Source organism: Heloderma suspectum, chromosome 4 (genome assembly GCF_057233095.1).
Source record: "Heloderma suspectum isolate Gila_16-S chromosome 4, 16-S_ref, whole genome shotgun sequence".
NCBI classification, from domain to species: Eukaryota; Metazoa; Chordata; class Lepidosauria; order Squamata; family Helodermatidae; genus Heloderma; species Heloderma suspectum.
Genome location: NC_139461.1, coordinates 60,767,638 through 60,784,704, shown reverse-complemented (window position 1 = coordinate 60,784,704; position 17,067 = coordinate 60,767,638). Strand labels below are relative to the sequence as shown.

The 17,067-nt window shown below is 46.8% G+C and overlaps 1 protein-coding gene across 1 annotated transcript; it reads left to right on the top strand.

Moving 5' to 3' along the window:
* Positions 1–5,802: 5,802 nt before the first annotated feature.
* On the top strand, positions 5,803–6,888 carry BHLHE22 (basic helix-loop-helix family member e22). The gene has a single exon (XM_084848051.1). The coding sequence runs from the start codon at positions 5,965–5,967 to the stop codon at positions 6,886–6,888; it is 924 nt and encodes a 307-aa protein (XP_084704177.1). The 5' UTR covers positions 5,803–5,964.
* The last annotated feature ends 10,179 nt before the right edge of the window (positions 6,889–17,067 follow it).

Genomic DNA, 17,067 nt, shown 5'->3' with positions numbered 1-17,067 from the left:
ATGTCCCGATCCACCCCAAGTTAACTGTGGTCCTGTTGAAAGCTACAGGACTTAATCTAGCCATTGCTCGAAGACCTTGTTTCACTGGTTTGAGTGGGAGCTGTAGCGCGATCCTAACCAGAAGCCCGGCGAACAAAGTGCAGTGAGGCTTAATCCCAAGTAAATGTGCGTAGGATTGCAGTATGGGTCACGAATGGCTTTAGCTAGGTTGGGCCCAGAATTTGTGAGCAGCAGAGTGATGAGAACTTGAAAGTGACTAGTAAATCTAAACAAGGAGGGAGAAGAAACCCCCCTGGGGTGTGTCTGAAAGCGGAGATGTCATCTCGGCTTTTTACTTACAGCCCAGTTCCAGCAAACTCGTATACTACTAGGAAGTGAGTTCCAATGGTTTTTAAACCAGGGTACTACTAAGAAGTCTGGCAGGCGCCCCGACTCTGAAGTATGTTTACTCGGAAGTAAAAGATGCAGATGGTGGGATGTCCTTCCTTGCATGTATGTTTAGGATGGCAGCCTCCCTAACTTTATTGAGAAACCAATGGCGGGTCTTCCAGTTAAACGTGATTAAACTTGGAATGCCACATTTCATCCAGTCACTTGCGAGAACGAATTCGGATAAGCAAGTCTCGCCCTCTGAAACGTCCAGATCAGATGAAAGTGGCGGAGAGAGAAAAAATCTTTAAAAGTTGGATCTGTGACTAAGCTTAATATCAGCTATTCTTGAAGTGTCAAATAAACCATTAATATTTCCCAAGCTTTTCAGAGCTTTAGGGATGGGTATTCGGGTTGCTGTGAAGCTGCCTGTAATCTTTATAAAATATGCTTCACTGCCAGCAAACTCATGCCTATGGCTACACATACATCATGGGTTTTTTTTAGTAAAAAGAAGCGCAACTTTCTGGACTACCTGGGGACTCCCCCCCTTTTTTTGGGGGGATAGGGTTGTGCTTCAAAGTAGGGGTAGTGTTAGAGTTGTTGAACTGCAATCCGCAAACCACGAACTCTGAAATCCTATTGGGATTAGGATCTTGGGCTGCGATTCTAACCGTAGACAGCTGGAAATAAGTCTCACTGAACTGTCATGAGATAACACTTAAATCGGAGTACTATCTGAAGCAGTTCCATTTAAAGAACCGGTTTGTTTCTTTTAAAAAATAAGTTAAGGCCGCAATCCTATGGATGTTTAGACAGAAAAAAGTCCTGCAGCTCCCAGCATGCCCTAGACAGCATGCCTGGCTGGGGAATGCTAGGAATTGTAGGACTTTTTTCTGTCTAAACATGGATAGGATTGCACTCTAAGCATCTTAACTGACGTATGGGTCACACTGTTAGCATGAGGTTTTCAAACCACTTCCCCCGAAGTTATCTATCGAGGTCTGTCATGATGATTCTCACATGCATGGTTCGGTGTCTCCTCGGGTGAACGTGTGAACTGCCTCTCTAGAGAAGCATAGTGTCTGAGGTGGCTTGGGCCGATGTTTCAGTTTGGGGTGATACAAGGAAGTTCTAATGGCTCTTTTCATAAGTGCAAATCCTTTTGATTTCGCAGTCACAGACTAATGAATGTGCATGTGTGAAATCGCCTTTAGTCGCTCAGCGCTTACCTGGAACATATACCCCAGTAAACGTGCTAAGGATGTGACATTACTCTTCAGTGGGCGATATTTGATGTGTTTTCAACAGTCAACCCTCAGTTTGATCCTACAGTACATGGAAAAGTGCTTGCAGTCCCATCTTTGGCTAATAACATGCCCTTTTAGTGGCATGCCGTACTGGGGCCTTTAAATATTGAAAGGATGTTGCCGGTAAGAGGAGTCTGTGGAGCTCAACACAGACACGCACACACCGGCCCTGCAGTTGCCTTCCTTGGGCCGTGCGTAATGTCAGAGCAGACCTCGGCCTGCCTAGGGAGAGACTTTGCACGCCCTGAATTGCATTGCCTCGGCTTTTGTGATGGGGCATAATTCTCCCAGCCCTGCCTGCTCGCCACAGTTGCAAATTGAAGCACCGCCCCGCAGTCTAGGAAAGTTCACCGGCAGTTTACGTTTCTTCGGCATAATGGCCAAGTTGCTTGATTTGTTAGCGCCTTCCGCGCCTTCCCTTCCTCGCCCTATAGACCCTGGTGGCTGCTGCTCGCACAGACATAATGAGAGAGTGGGAGCCCCAGCTTCGTCAGTGACAGAGGGGCGGCTGCGCTACAATTAAACCAGGTAACGAGACACTGGGCAGATGTGTTTTCATTGCGCTGTAAGATAAATGCAGTGTTAAATGCCTGACAACTTCCCAGAAGCAATCAGCAAAAGTTTACGAGTGCATAAACCACAAAGACCATTCCTCGGATATTTTTTATCAGCCCCGCATTTAAAGCTTCCATAAATTCTTCTGCTGCCGGCTTCCAAACTAAAGTTAGTGGCGACTATTAAACAAGCTCTCCAGGGAATTCAGGTGAAGAGTTTGCGACAGAGGAATGGAGAGATCTGAGGCGCAAATAAATAAATAAATAAATAAATGGGAAATGATTGAGAACTGTATGTGTTCCTCGAGATATGTCTAAGTTGAAGGCACAGGGAGAGCTGGAACCAAGGCTGGACGTACGTACCAGCACTGGGAAAACGGAGAGGTGATTGCTCGGAGGGGGAGGCAGGTAATAGATGGGGAGGGGGCTGGAAGCACGCTGGGTGGAGGTGTAATGCTGTGTTTAATCAGGAAGCCACTGACCCTCTTTATGAGGAGGAAAGAAGGACCTAGCCACTAGGGGAAACTGAAAGCCACGGCGCCTTGAATCTTATTGTTTATGATGTGACCTTCCATTTCTTCCACCTGTTCATTGTAGAGTGGTCCACCTGTCCAAAGAGTGACACGGCATCAATCACTCTGCTAACCAGTCCCTCTTTCTGCATGCGATCAAGGCTCTGATTAGTGGTTATGATGATGAAATGCCTTGAACGCATTTCATCTGAGATATTCAGTCTCTCATTTCCCCAAACTGCTTACTGGGCAAGGTGAACCACCATCCGAAAAGTTTCCGGGGGAAAAAAAAAGGGGGGGGAGAGTTAATGAAGCATCATAGATCAATGATGACGCAGTCTTCTATCTTCCAAGAACTAACGGTATGAACGGTGAAAGGGTTCTCCATCTCCATCAGGTAATAATAACAGAAATTCCTGATCTCGGAAGTTTTCCAAGTCGATATTAAATAGGGAAAAACTTATCCTGCCACGGATTTAAAGGGTTTTCAGATTATGGCCCTGGTAAGAAGGAAGTTGCTAACTGGGAAACAATAAGCAGCGACGGAGATGAACTACACCGTTTGTAAGAAGGTAGTCCGTTTGAAAGATGGGAAGTTTGGGATTCAGCTAGGGTCCTGAATAGCGTGGAGTCAAATAGCACTTTAGGGGGAAGAGGATCTGCTGAAGAGGCGTGGGGTGCTTCTTCGTTCAATGCAGGGACACAAGGGTGACTCTGTATCGTACTCATGTCCTCGCTAGATGGAAATCTCCAGTCAATGGCAGGAAGGGGGATGGAATGATGGGGATGGAGAGGGACGGGGGAGGGCAGCTTGGCTTCTTTTTATTCTTTTCCAGGTGAAAATTCAAACGGGGTCTGTTGTGCCTGCTCCTTTTCTTTGCTGAAACAAGACACCCAACTGTTCTGATATTGCCATTCAAAAACAAGGTTCTGTGGCAAACCTCATTTGTGAATCTATTACAGAGATTAATAGATTATTTCTCCTTTTTCAACTAATTCTCAGTGGGGAAATTTAACCATATGGTAAGGAGAGAATTAGAATTTCATCACATTAGAGCAAAATGTAATGAAAAGAGTCCAACACCTGGGGCCAACTGTGAAAGACACAATTAAAAGGTTTTTAATGAAACCAGAGAAACCCAAAATTTCATACCCTTCAGTTATTCTATCACATAAGAATGATTTAATGGAAGTGTTGGGGCATATTACTTGGTGATGTCATAAGTATGAAAAAATAATAAAAAAACCCTGCCATTAAATGCCTTGGGCTTTTGGAAAGAATATAATAAAAATAGAATTGGCTGCTTGTCCGTCCCCCACCAGCTCACCCCCGCTGAAGACTAGGGTATCAGATGGGCACTCTTTAAAGAAGAGTCCTGGCTCCTAGATTTCATTGTTACACACTGGCTGCTAGAAAAGAATTGAGACTCGGAGAATGGGCTGAGAGTAACAAGAGGAATAAAACACGTATCTGATACCAGGTAAATATTCCATTTCATAAACAGGCCATGAGGCTGACGTTCTATGAAGAGTATCTGCCCTGAAGTCCCACCCTTTAGAAGAAAAAAATATCAAGAACACCACCCACAAACTATAAATCCGTGGTTAGTTCTTTGGTTTGATATAAGACGATCGAACAGGCACTGCAATCTTAAAACAAGTTTAATGGGAATTAAGTGCAGTGGTTTCAACGATGGGACCTCCTTCCAAGAGAGGATCTTAGACTAAAATCAGCTTACATCCAAGTTCTTCCTTGTTAGAAAGTGGTTTGAAAATTGGGTGCAGGGAGGAATAGGAGTTCCCCTATAAACACCTCCCCCCCCCCCAATCAGGTCACTGACGCCTCCCTGTTGATTTTACAGTTATCCATTACGTCGGAGAAAATGAGACTGATGCCGATAGAAGAGTGGAAAAACGGGGAGGGAGCGAGGAAAAGGTGGAAGTAAAAAAACACCTTGCAAACACACACACACACACACACAACACCAACAAAAACAAAAACAATACTTAAAGTGAATCGCAATGGAGACAAATGGGTTGAGCCCAAGGTGAAGTTCGATGGCCAATAAAGAAGCAAGCAGTTCCTCCCCGTCCCCCCGTCCCTCCTCTGCAAAGAGCAGCGGAGTTGGACGTCAACAGGGCTGGCGTGGAGGGGCGTCATTCTGGCGCTGGTGCAAAGTTAGCAGAAGTCCGCTGGCAGTCCTCGGAGAGAAAGCCCCCCCGCCGCCGCCGCCGCCGCCGCCCCCCCCCCCCGGCAATTCGCTGAAGGAGGCAAAGAGCACTCTCCGACCTAAGTAGGGCTTTTAAGTGTGCTCACTGAGGAGTGAAAGTCGCCACACATGTCAAGCTTTAAAGGCAGTTGTTGGGCTCCTAATAGGACACAACGCCTTGCAAACATATGCGTTAAGCTGTGCCTACAGATGGCGGGGAGAATAATGGAGCAGGCGCCTTTTATAAAGCGCGAGCTGCCGCCTGTCTTCGTCTCCTCCAGACCGGGCTGCGTGTGCGTGTGTGAAATGAAAACTCTTCAGACTGCGGGCCAAGCCTAGCGCCTGGGCTCGTTTGTTACCGTTTTAATCCTATTAATTAAAACGTTAACCTGATTGGGTAGAAAGCTCTGTCCCAACAGGCGAGGCTTCTTCATAATAACCTTCTCGGCGAGATAATGAGGTAAAAGACGCCCCCGTCTGCGGTGCTGGCGGCGGCGGCGGGCGGTGGCAGCAGCAGCGAGCGAGCGAGCGAGCGAGCGCCCGCGCTCCTGTTCTTCCCCTCTCTCCTCCCCTCCCCTGATGGGTCCCGGAAATCTCTTGAAGGTGAATCCAAGCAAGATAAACGGCGCGAGAGGCTCGCCGGCAGCTCACAATGCCTGAGCCCTTCGCTGGGTGACAGGAGAGAGGCGCGGAGAGCGGGCGGGCGGCCGGGCGGGCGAGACGAGGCAGGCGAGCGAGCGAGCGAGCGAGACGCGCGCCGGGGGAGAGAACGAACGCGCGCCGGAGAGGCCGGCCGACCAGCCTCGCCTCAGAGAGCCTCAGACGGCGGGGAGGAGGAGGAGGAGAAGGCAGCGGCAGAGCGCGGAGCGGCTCTCCGAGGGAGACCACCTCAGCCCCAGGCAGAGCCAGCCCCCCGGCCCGGCGCCTTGGAGGAGACAGCCGAGCGGCGGCGGCGGGGGGCGCGGGGCGGCGGGAGGAGCTGGAGGAGGGGAGCCCGCCGGCTGGGACCATGCAGAGGGCGCTGAGCCTGCCTTCGGATGAGGACTTGTTCCACAAGAGCCTCAGCGCCTCGGCCAAGAGGATGGAGTCCGCCTTCCGCGCGCCGCCGGGGCTCGACCTGGCCGCCCGCCAGCCGCAGCGGGGCGAGGCGCGGCAAGCGCCGTCCCCGCTCAGCTGCTACGAGCCGGGCGACTCCGAGGTGCTGCTGAGGGAAGGCGCGGCCGGCGCGCTGGGGGCCGGGGACGCGCTGGGCGGCTCGGTGTGCGTCAAGTACGGGCAGAGCACGACGAGCCGCAGCTCGGTGGCCGAGAGCAGCGGCGGCGAGCAGAGCCCGGACGACGACAGCGACGGGCGCTGCGAGCTGCTGCTGCGGGGCCCCGGCGGCGGCAGCGGCCCCGGCGTCGTCGTGGGCGCGGGGGGCGCCCTGCTGAAGGCGCCCGAGGGCGGCGCCTGCTCCAACAGCCACCACGGCGGCGGCGGCGGCAAGAAGTCCAAGGAGCAGAAGGCGCTGCGCCTCAACATCAACGCCCGCGAGCGGCGGCGCATGCACGACCTGAACGACGCGCTCGACGAGCTGCGGGCCGTCATCCCGTACGCGCACAGCCCCTCGGTGCGGAAGCTCTCCAAGATCGCCACGCTGCTGCTGGCCAAGAACTACATCCTCATGCAGGCGCAGGCCCTCGACGAGATGCGCCGCCTCGTCGCCTATCTCAACCAGGGCCAGGCTATCTCGGCCGCCTCGCTGCCCAGCTCGGCGGCGGCCGCGGCGGCCGCGGCGGCCGCCTTGCACCCAGCGCTCGGGGCCTATGAGCAGGCGGCGGCGGGCTACCCTTTCAGCGCCGGCCTACCGCCCGCCACCTCGTGCCCGGAGAAATGTGCCATTTTCAACAGCGTCTCGTCCAGTCTCTGCAAACAGTGCACGGAGAAGCCTTAAAAGAGACCTGAACTGCAGCCCGATCCCTCCCTCCCTCCTTTCTTTCCTTGGCAGGACTTCTGCTACAGCCGCCTTTAGGGGGATGATCAGGGGGCAATAGTGCAACTAAGACCTCAGCGACGTTTAAACACACACGCACGCACACACACAATCGCAGTTTTGGGGGGTGTATGTTTTTGGGTGAGTGTGGACAAAGAAATCGTAGATCGGGAGAAAAATCCTCAGTCCTCCACATGGTTTCTGTAAAACTTGCAAGTATTGGGAACTTTTGCTATAGGCAACCAAGGACTGGGAGGGGGTGTCGGTTGGGCTTCTTGGGCAAGGGATAGATGTGGTGGAAGCAAGGTGGATTGTAAACTCAGACAAATCAAGAAGGGCACTTAATTTTTTAAAAATAATAACGTTATTTTATTTTATTGCTTCTGAGCCAGGAAACAAGCAAACTTGAAATGCAGACTTCTTGAGATTAGACACGTGCAAACATTGCTCTGAAAATACTTGCATTTTTTTATTTTTTCTGAACTTTTGAGCCTGTGAAAATGCGCAAAGTTTTGGCGGAGAGTGAGCTTAAAAAGAGGTGACAAACTCCTATTCGTGTGGCTGAAGTATTGCAGGTTTAATTTTATTTTTTAAAGATGTGCACCTCGTTTCTTTTCACTTTGCAATGCTGTGTACAAGAAGAATGGTATTTATTTCAATGGCCCTTTCACACCAATAATATTCATCCTGTGTTGAGGTCATTGGTCTTATGTGATTTTTTAATAATGCTTCTTAAACTTCCCATTCACTTAAACTTTGTGCCAAGTGTTTAAAAAGTTGATTTGCCAAGGACATGTGAACCAGAAATCTTGATGTATCTGAACTGCTGAGGCTTATGAAAGGTCGTCTGGATTTTAAGTTGCATCATCCCTGTATTTATAAATTGAGCTTTAATAAATTGCTTCAGTCCAAAAATGAGAGGAGAGGTGCATTCTTCATTGCTCAATGAACTGGACTGTTGCTGACTAGAAACTCTTTGCAGTAGGAAGGGATCTCTGGTTCTAGTTATTTGCTGTGTTAAGACATCAGGCAATAGTTCCTGTCAAGAATTTGCAAAACAAGGTTTTTCCAGATGGTAGTGTTTGGTTTCTCAAAGAGAAAGAAGGCTGGATTTTTAAATATTGATTATGAAAGTTATTTTAGCTAAAGATGGTCATCTTAGCTGTTTCACATGCATTTCCCCGAATAAGGATAGAAGGTGAAGGAGTAAAGGAGAACTTGTTTCTCTCCAAGGTAGATTTCAAACTGAGTTTGTATGGATTTCTTTCTCACCCAGTCCATAACCCATTTAAGCTGAAGTACTGAGGTTTTAAGATGATTAACATCTGACATACAACAACCCAGTTAAATCAAACTCAGTTCTACCTCAGTCTCTGCCCTGATCCTAGACACATTTGCTTGGAGGTAAATCCCAGTGATTCCAGTAGAATTTGATTCTGGCTAAGTGTACTTAGCACTGTAGGTTCAAATAGGTTTTAATCTGCTTCAGACTCTGTTGATCTGGCAGAGATCAGGAGTGTGTTCCTACACATGTTTACTTGGAAGTAAGTCCCACTGAGTTGAATTGGGTTTACTCCCAGGGGCTAAGTGGGTATAGGATTGCCGCTTGAATAGCCTTCCTTCTAAACACACTGGCTTGAAAGAAAATCCCGTTTAAGCCAATTAAATTTATTTCTAATGAGAAGCGTGTTTTAGAGTCTGGGCCTTATATATCAGCATTTAAATTCATCTACTTTGTAGAGAGGACTGTCAGTGGAGACTTGAATGGTCTTAACTCTAAGTACTTTGGCAGAACTGGAATATGGCTCACGTTGCCAATCAAATGTAGAACCCGAAAAATCTTTATCTTTCCCCCACCCCCTCTATCAGGCTTGGTGTTTTCCACTACTTGCTGATAATCCAAATTCAATCTGTCAGCTTTGGATGGCAAAATGAGTGCCATGATGGATCTGTTGGCAGGTCATGGATGTGTAAAGAGTGATATATATTAAATAGGTCAATCAGATGATGACAGCGATGTATGATGGTTTGTATGTGTATCTATGTCGGAAAGAATCTTTATTAAAATATTTTGAACAAATCTTTATCACGCTGTTCTTTGTAAGAGGCGCAAAAGAAATGCGCCCCCTCCCCCGCGCGCCCGCTTCATCCCTTTTCCTCCTGTTTCAGAGACCAGAAAACCCAGCGGCGGGGTAGTTTAAAGAAGAAGCGCGCTGAGATAACGTTGTTGTTGTTCACCTGTTTTTCGTCGGTGTTTGGAAGGGGAGGCAACAGGCAAGGATGCGTGTTAGGACACATACAGGGGTAGACAAAGGGGATGTCGATTTCTCGCTACTAGGAAGCTTGAAGCTTGTCCTCATATGGGGTGAACACGCTGGCCTGAAAAATCCCACTTCTTGCATGATTCCAAATATGCCCGAGTTAATACGGGGAAAGACTCGGAATCATGTATAGGTGTGTAAGGACACCTGGCAAAACTCTAAAAGTGCCATAGGCGGCGGCGGCTTTCCTTTACCTGTAGTGGCCAGGTAGCTGACAAAAAGTCCCCGTTTCCCATAGAGCCACTAGAACCTACTTGGTCGGGAAGGCAACTCTGGCTGTATGAATGCCCCGCACGTGTTCGCACACCTTTTGTGTGGGCCTGTGGGTTGCAGACTCCGGATTGTAGCAGTGGGATGGACGGGGCTCAGCCGCCTGCTGCCTTCGCCTACTCCGGGTTCCACTACGATCTGGTCGGTGTTTGTACTGTAGCTCTTTTTGATTTCTCCCCGCGAATCCCCTCAAATGGCGAGAAAGGCTGGAAGCGAAAGAAAAGCTGTGGATTAATATTTTCTGCTCCACTTCGCATTAAAAGAGAGAAAGAAAGAGAGAGAGATTAATCAGAACCTGTAACTTTTCAAGAATCATAACTGTGCAGTGCAGCGAAGGCAGTCCAGACAGGGTGCGCAGCTCACCCCTAGGCGCCAGGAGAAACTGTCTCTCAGTATTTACTAGACAAAGCCTGGGTGCGTCTAATTATGATTATTAAAACAATTTCCATGACGATGTCTAATATTATGTTAATTTGAAAACAACTGTGTATGAAAACTGTCGACTATAATACCTAAATTCATTTAATGAAACACATCGTTAAGGCAATTAGACCTCCTGGATGTGATTAAGGAACATAATTACGACACTGTTCTGCGCCATAATTGGGTGTCTTTAATCAAGGGGTAAAGTGATCAGCAACACAGCCATTAGTTTGTATTGTTCTGTCTCTGCTGTCCATCATTCTGATTAGGAATTAAGCAGAGCCAGAAGCCTGGCTATTTTCTCTCTCTCCCTCAAAACACACACACACACACACACACACACACACACATTTCTTTTTTAGATGTATGCATATTAACAGCGTGGGGCTCCTCGGCTGCTAGATAGAGCACCGCTTTGCGTTTCCCCTTGGCGTAAAAAGCTGCCCTCAGAGACGCAGCCACCTTTTCTCCAGGTGAGGATGCTGTTCAGCTATTGGTAGGAGAAGGAAGAGAAGGATAATATTGGGGAAATTTGGTGGGGGGAGATACACCGTTTAATAAACGTGCAACTTTGCCAGACGAAAGGACTCCGGGATAATTTGATTCAAAGGCTTCGAAATGTGTCCAGCCACATGGTTGACACACCGGTGAAGTCCTCAAAACACTCCCTTGGGGGAAAAAGTTTAATTGAGATCAATGGGATTTGCTCCCAAGGAAATCGGTCTAGCAGCAAGGTGTCTCTGTTCTGAAAATGAGGAAGCAACCCCCACCCCATCCCATTTTAGCCAATGACAAACTTCATCTTGACAGGATTGGATCCAGTAGCTTGACTTGGAAGTCAGCCACGATTCTACGAAGCGTCTACACTGCTCGGTAGTAACCGGAAGTCTGAATGGCTGTACTTCTTCTAACGGGCCAACTCAACTGAAGTAGCCTTTGGCAGTTGATTTTCATGGGAGTGTTGTGGATGGCAACGTTTGGCATTCTCACCATATTTGAATTTCCAAGGGTTCCTTGCTCTCACTGTGGTCTGTGTTCTGCAGCAGCAGGAGAGCAAAAGTTTGGGATGCTGGTGGTGGGACTGGACCGGGCGCATCAGTTCTCGAATAATAGGGGGTCATCCAACCCATCTCTCTTTTTTGTTTCTCTCTCTCTTTCTCCTGACGAAGCGGTCGACTAACTTATTTGGCATCCCTTTAGCGATTGCGGAGCTCTCCGTATTTTGACATTTCAAAGAATGGAATTGTCAGCTGGGATAAGAAAGAGCTTTCCCTTGTAAATGCCACCAGCCTCACGTAACTCGGTTTAACGTCGCCGAATCCCAGGAAGTTTCAATTCAGAGTGGGAGTGAGGCGGGGAAGAAAAGGAGTCTCCCTCTTCCCTCGTAGTCCTCAACTTTAACTCCTATTCTGGTTTATCCTAGAGAACAAAACGATTTATTTAGAAAGGGTGCCTCAGATGGAAGGAAGGCTTTTGGATCTTTCTCTAAGGCCGGGCTTGAGACTACGTTCCTTCCCCTATCCCCAGCAGCCCACCCCGGGTAATAATGGGTGTTTTATTCCCTGTATGTGAAATCCGAGACAGTTACAGAGACTCTGGCGCTTTTTAACACTTCGCTCCTATTACACTGTATGATCAGCAGGGTCGCTGGGAACTGACAGGGAAGGAACCAAAGCTCAGAGCTGCATCATTCGCCGAACGGGGCTTGAGAACTGCGTGGCGCATCTGATCTCTCTCTTCCCCCCGTGTGTCTCTCTGTGTGTGGCTCCCTCCCCCTCCCCTTTCCTGTTTGATGGATCACTTAATCAGAAATGAATATTCCCCTTGAAGAGCTTTTGTTTCATTTCAAGCCACCACTCCAAATAGGACCGCTTAGTCCGTCCAAGCGTACCCCCCTTTCCCTTTTCACCTTGGTTGCCAAGGCAAGATTCTCCCTCCCTCCCTCCCTCCCTCCCTCCCTCCCTCCTTAGCCCCAGTTCTAATCCCGCGAATGTCCCAGCATGAGTGACATTGACTTTCCTAATGTAATGACTTATGAAAGATATAATCATGTGTTAAATTGAATCCTCCGTTTAACTGTTAATGGTGTGCTCTGGGCACATTTACGTATTAGATGCTATGGTAACTAATTACCACTAGAAAAAGGGATAATACACTTTGCAGACTTTGACAAATAATTATGAGTGTTCACATCCCTGCTCGCAGTCAGTTGCAGCGGATCTGCTGGAATGAGTAAGTGAATAAATGAACGGATGGGTAAGTGAACTTGTGTGCGTGGAAGGGATGAGATAATGAATAGCGGTCAAGTGAGCTTTGTTATTAAAACCTTTAATGAAAATGTGATTTAGGGTGGGGGGGGGAAGAGAAGGAGACATGCGGAATGCGGCCTCTAAATGTAATTAAAAGTGCAGTATAAACATCAGAACATAAATACATGTGTTGTAATTAAAGCGGAAGCAGGCAAAGTGAATTATCCACACGCCAGGAAACTTTGCAGAAATAAACGCCGTCGACTGGCCGTGGGGGTGATCCCTCCAAAAGGCAGAAGCGGGAAAGCGAGGTGGGTGGCTTGTTTGTTGGCATAATAGGGACGAGTTGCTGGTCCTCGTGTTTTTGTTTTTCTTCTTCTGTGGTTTTGCCAGATTAGATTGCTCTTACGGTATAAATGTTTGTTCTTTGTCTTAAATGCCCTTTTAACCAGGCAGTCTACCGACGACCAAGAAACTTTTATAGAAAGCCTTAGTCCTCTGGAGTTAAACCTCACGATAATGCTGGGTCTTGAGGATGGGGCGATGTGATGATGGGGAGGTGTATTTATGTTGTTATTGTTGTTGTTGTTGTTGTTGTTGACTTAAGCACTTCCGATCACCCACTTTCCACAAAGGAATATTTACCACATCCTCGTGCAGATTCGCAGAGAAGCGTCAAACCGGCGAGCGGAGTCGATTTCTTCTGCCCGCGCTCCTATGGAAGCGATTAGTCTATGACCAGTTCTCCCCCCTCCCCCCCCCCCGCCAGCAGCGGCGCTGCTAATTGCCCTGGGATTCGGAGATCCCCCCGGGCTCTTCTTTTTCCTCCAATGAGGCAGCTGGAAAGCGCCTCCTTCCCGCCTCTCGGAACGTTCGCCGAGCCACCCTTTCGCTCCCGTCCCCTTGGCACGTGGTGCGCTGATCCTCTTCGGCGGGAGCAAGCGACCGGTCGCGGCGGCTTTTCTTTTCTTTTTAAAAAATCCCGTGGCCCCCCGCCTCTCTCCCGACTCCCTCCCCTTCCTTAAGTGGAGAGCGCTCCCATCCTCTCGGAGCTTTGAAGGCATGGGGCGCCTTCTCCCCCGGGCTGATAGGCAAGGGGCACTTCATCTCCAGCTAAAGGAAGGATTCGGAGACCCCAGCAGCCACGCGGGGCTGTCCGATCCGCGCTCAGCGACTCCTTCCTTGACTTCGATGGAGTTGGTAGGGTCACCGCATTTTTTACCAAAAAAGGCGTGCATTCTTGCATTATCTGTTGCCGCCTTCCCCCAAGCTGGCACCCTCCAGATGTGTTAGACTACAAACTCCCAGATGCTGGGAGGACGCCAGTTTGGGGAAGGAGGATGAATGGGATTATCTTTAAACCCAAGTATTCATTTTGTTGAGCTCAGTGAAGGGTGGTGGCTCCGATGTCAGTGGGGATCTGCATCCCCTCTGGGTTTCAGTCAGAACCAGCCAGAACTCTAAAAGGAGCTATCCAAGGTGCTGAGCCCTATTCCCCAAGGCAGCTTGGATAGCACCTTTAGAGTTCTGACTGGTTCTGACTGAAACCCAAAGCGGATTCACAGCCCCACTGACATGGCAGCCACCAGCCTCCACTGCTTGACCTTACTGCAACACGGCACCAAGGCTAGTTATCCGGTTCTGTCTGAAGGACAGCAACTGAACTTGGCTGCCTTCAGGGCGGTGGTTGTAAAAGCCTGTTCGCTGAACTAGCAGAGGTCGTGAAGCGGAAGCCAGGTTCTGTAGGGGTGGATCTCTCTGTAACAGTTCCCAGAGATCAGCTCCACTGCAGTCTGCCAGCCGGAGAAAGCGTTTCCTAATGGGCTTAGCTTGCATTAGAACCGCCCAGTCTTGGAAGGAGTTAAAGCCTCCCCCCGCCCCCCGAAGCCCTGCGGTTGCCCTTGTCTGCTCCACACGATTCCCGAGATGTGCAATAAAATAGCAAGTAAATTTATGATGTGTTCCAAGCACTTTTATTGCTGCATTTTAAAATTCATATATATATGTATGTATATATATATATATATATATATATATATGAATGAGAGTACACATACTCACACATGTAAGAAGAACTAAGATGTGTGAATAATTTGTTTGAAATGGTAGGGGGCAGGAGGAAATAGTTTAGGTGAAGGGTAAGAAATGTCTTCCATAATTGTTTAAAATGCTTTAAAATGCATTAAAAGGGGAAGGGATGTCAGTGTCACGCAAGTGAAACAGTCCCTGGCTACAATTCTGGACTCACCTGCTTGGAACTGGAGTCAGACAGACTGGGCTCAATGGAACTTACTCCTGAGGGAAAACGCATAGAATTGTGCCATAAACGTGCTAGTGACCTCAAATGTAAGGAAGTACCAAATGTAAGAAAGTATTGAATAGTCCCTAACATTGCAATCCTAGACACATTTTCCTGGGAGTAAGTCCCACTGATTTCAGCTAGGCTTACTTCTGAACAGACATGGATAGGATTTCACTGTACATCTCTCTGTGAGAATTTAACAGTAAGGTACTAGATTTTTTGTTTTCACAAGTCTTCGTTATGTGCAACCATTTCCTATTTTTACTGCCTTTGACTCATCCAGTTCTCATCAATTTAAGTATTTTTGTCTAGAAATCCAGACATGGCATTCTGGCAGGTCCAACCTGTTGAAGCATTTCCACACTACTGAATAAAAGTGGTAGGTTTAGGAATGGCTCTTGTCTCCACATCTTAATACTACAGTGTAACACAATCTCAATAGCGCTGGAGAAAACTGTAGGATTACTTTAAACCTTACATCATTGCAAAATTGACAGTGAGCTGTACTTTGAGATGCAGGTTCTGTGTTATCAAGCACTACAGTCTAAGAGTACATTATATTCTTCCATGATTAATTAATAGAAAGTATAAGAATGCTGCATTACAAGTTTAGACATTTCCTCTATTAAAAATGAGACAGGAGGTAGCACACCTGAAATTCTCATCAAGGCTGATGACCAGTTTTCTGTTCACAGTTTAAACCAATCATACATGTTGCTTCAGCTTCTGTATATAATTCACTTTTAGAAATAAACTGGCAGAATGGATGTTGAATAGATATTAGAGTAGTTCACATGGCAAGAAATAACATAAGAACTGACTTCCTGCCTGCTCAAGATTAACACTGTAACTATTTAGAACTGATAAGCGAAAGTGCTGAACCATCATCAATAGAATTGTATCATACTTACTAATCTGTATTAGAAACTTGGATTTTCTTAACTCTGTTGCACTGAAACTGTTCAAGGGGGCCAGTATCTCCACCAGTTTTAAAAGAGAAGCGAAACTCGCATTCCAAATTGACACTGTAGTTTCTTTAGTGAATGAAGATTTCAAGTTAAGAGTTGAAGTTTAATTTTAATGAATTACAAAATAATGGAGGAACAAATAGATCAGGTTTTATAAAGAGACCACATTAATGTTTGAATATGAGAGACTTCACAGTGGGAGAAATGATCCATAATAAAAGGTTGATAGAATTCTTTTAATATTTTTATTGATTGATTGATTATTACATTTCTATACTCCCTTTCATTCCCTCACACTGAACTCAAGACGGCCTACATGGTCCCCTCCTGTCCATTTTATCCTTACAACAACCCTGTGAGGTAGGTTAGGCTGAAAGTTAGTGACTGGCCCAAACTCACCCAGTGAGCTTCATGGGGCCCCTGAGTTCTAGTCCAACACTCTAACCACTACACCACACGGACTCTCTAATTACTTAATTATGATCACACTGCATTCTTTAGGTTTTCGCTCAGTCTTTCTAGACATAGAATAAATGGTGAATGCTTTGCTAGAACATTAAAGCTTTTGGAACATGTAAGGTACTTTGCTTGCTTGCTATGGTATATTTGATAAATGAATATATAAAGCCATCATTTTTAGGGGAAATCCTGTAACCAGAATATTTTCATTTCTTAAGGATGCAGACAAAAAATTAAAATATATGTAATATTTAAACTTATATTTAACCTTCAATGAATGAAATTAAACTAAGTTAAAAAAAATTATCCTATCCTACATATAGCATGCAGTAATTTACTAGATTTTGTATTGTTGATGTCAAGGCAAATATTAGCTACTAATATTATACAGGGAAATGATTATTATGCTGATTTCTTCCTTGGATGCATGGATTAAGGGCAATCAGACTTAAAGAAACTAATGGCATTCCATTCTTTAAATAATGTTAAGGTGGAAACTTAGTGAATTGCATAGCTGTTGGTGACTCTAGTTCCGGAGGAGCAGCGATTCCATTCTGGGTTTTAGTTTCCACCAGCCCAAATGCTAAAAGTGCTATCCAAGGTGCCAAATCCTAGCCCCAACATGGTTCAGCACCTTGGATAGCACCTTTAGAGTTTGGGCTGGTGGTAACTAAAACCCTGAATGGAATCGCTACCCCTCCAGAACTGGAGTCACCAGCCACTACTGGCAAGTTGTTTAGCACTTACTGGCTTTCAAAATATTAGCCCATTTAGTAAATGTCACAAGGTTATACAATAGTTTTTTTCCCTATCAACTCATCTGGTATACAGTATGTACTTTTAAATAGCTGGATGACATTAAGTCCCATGTGACTTGATGGAAAAGGCTATTTTTATTATGGATGCAGATGGGACTGCAGGCATGGAAAAAGCTATTGAATTATCCCCCTATGGCTAGATTCACATTTACCCTACCAGACTACTTCGATTACAGTCATCAGTCCATTAAGGTCAATAGGATTAAACTGCTTGGAATCCAAGTACTCCAAACAGAATTCGTTTATGGATTGTATGGTATACTGTATTATACTTATTATAGTAAGCCTTTAAATTCATATGTGAAGTGTAGATAACTTTTTAAAACTTCT

What these genes read in the sequence shown, in the direction of transcription:
- BHLHE22 (XM_084848051.1), top strand. Translation starts at nt 5,965, where the DNA reads ATGCAGAGGGCGCTGAGCCTGCCTTCGGATGAGGACTTGTTCCACAAG.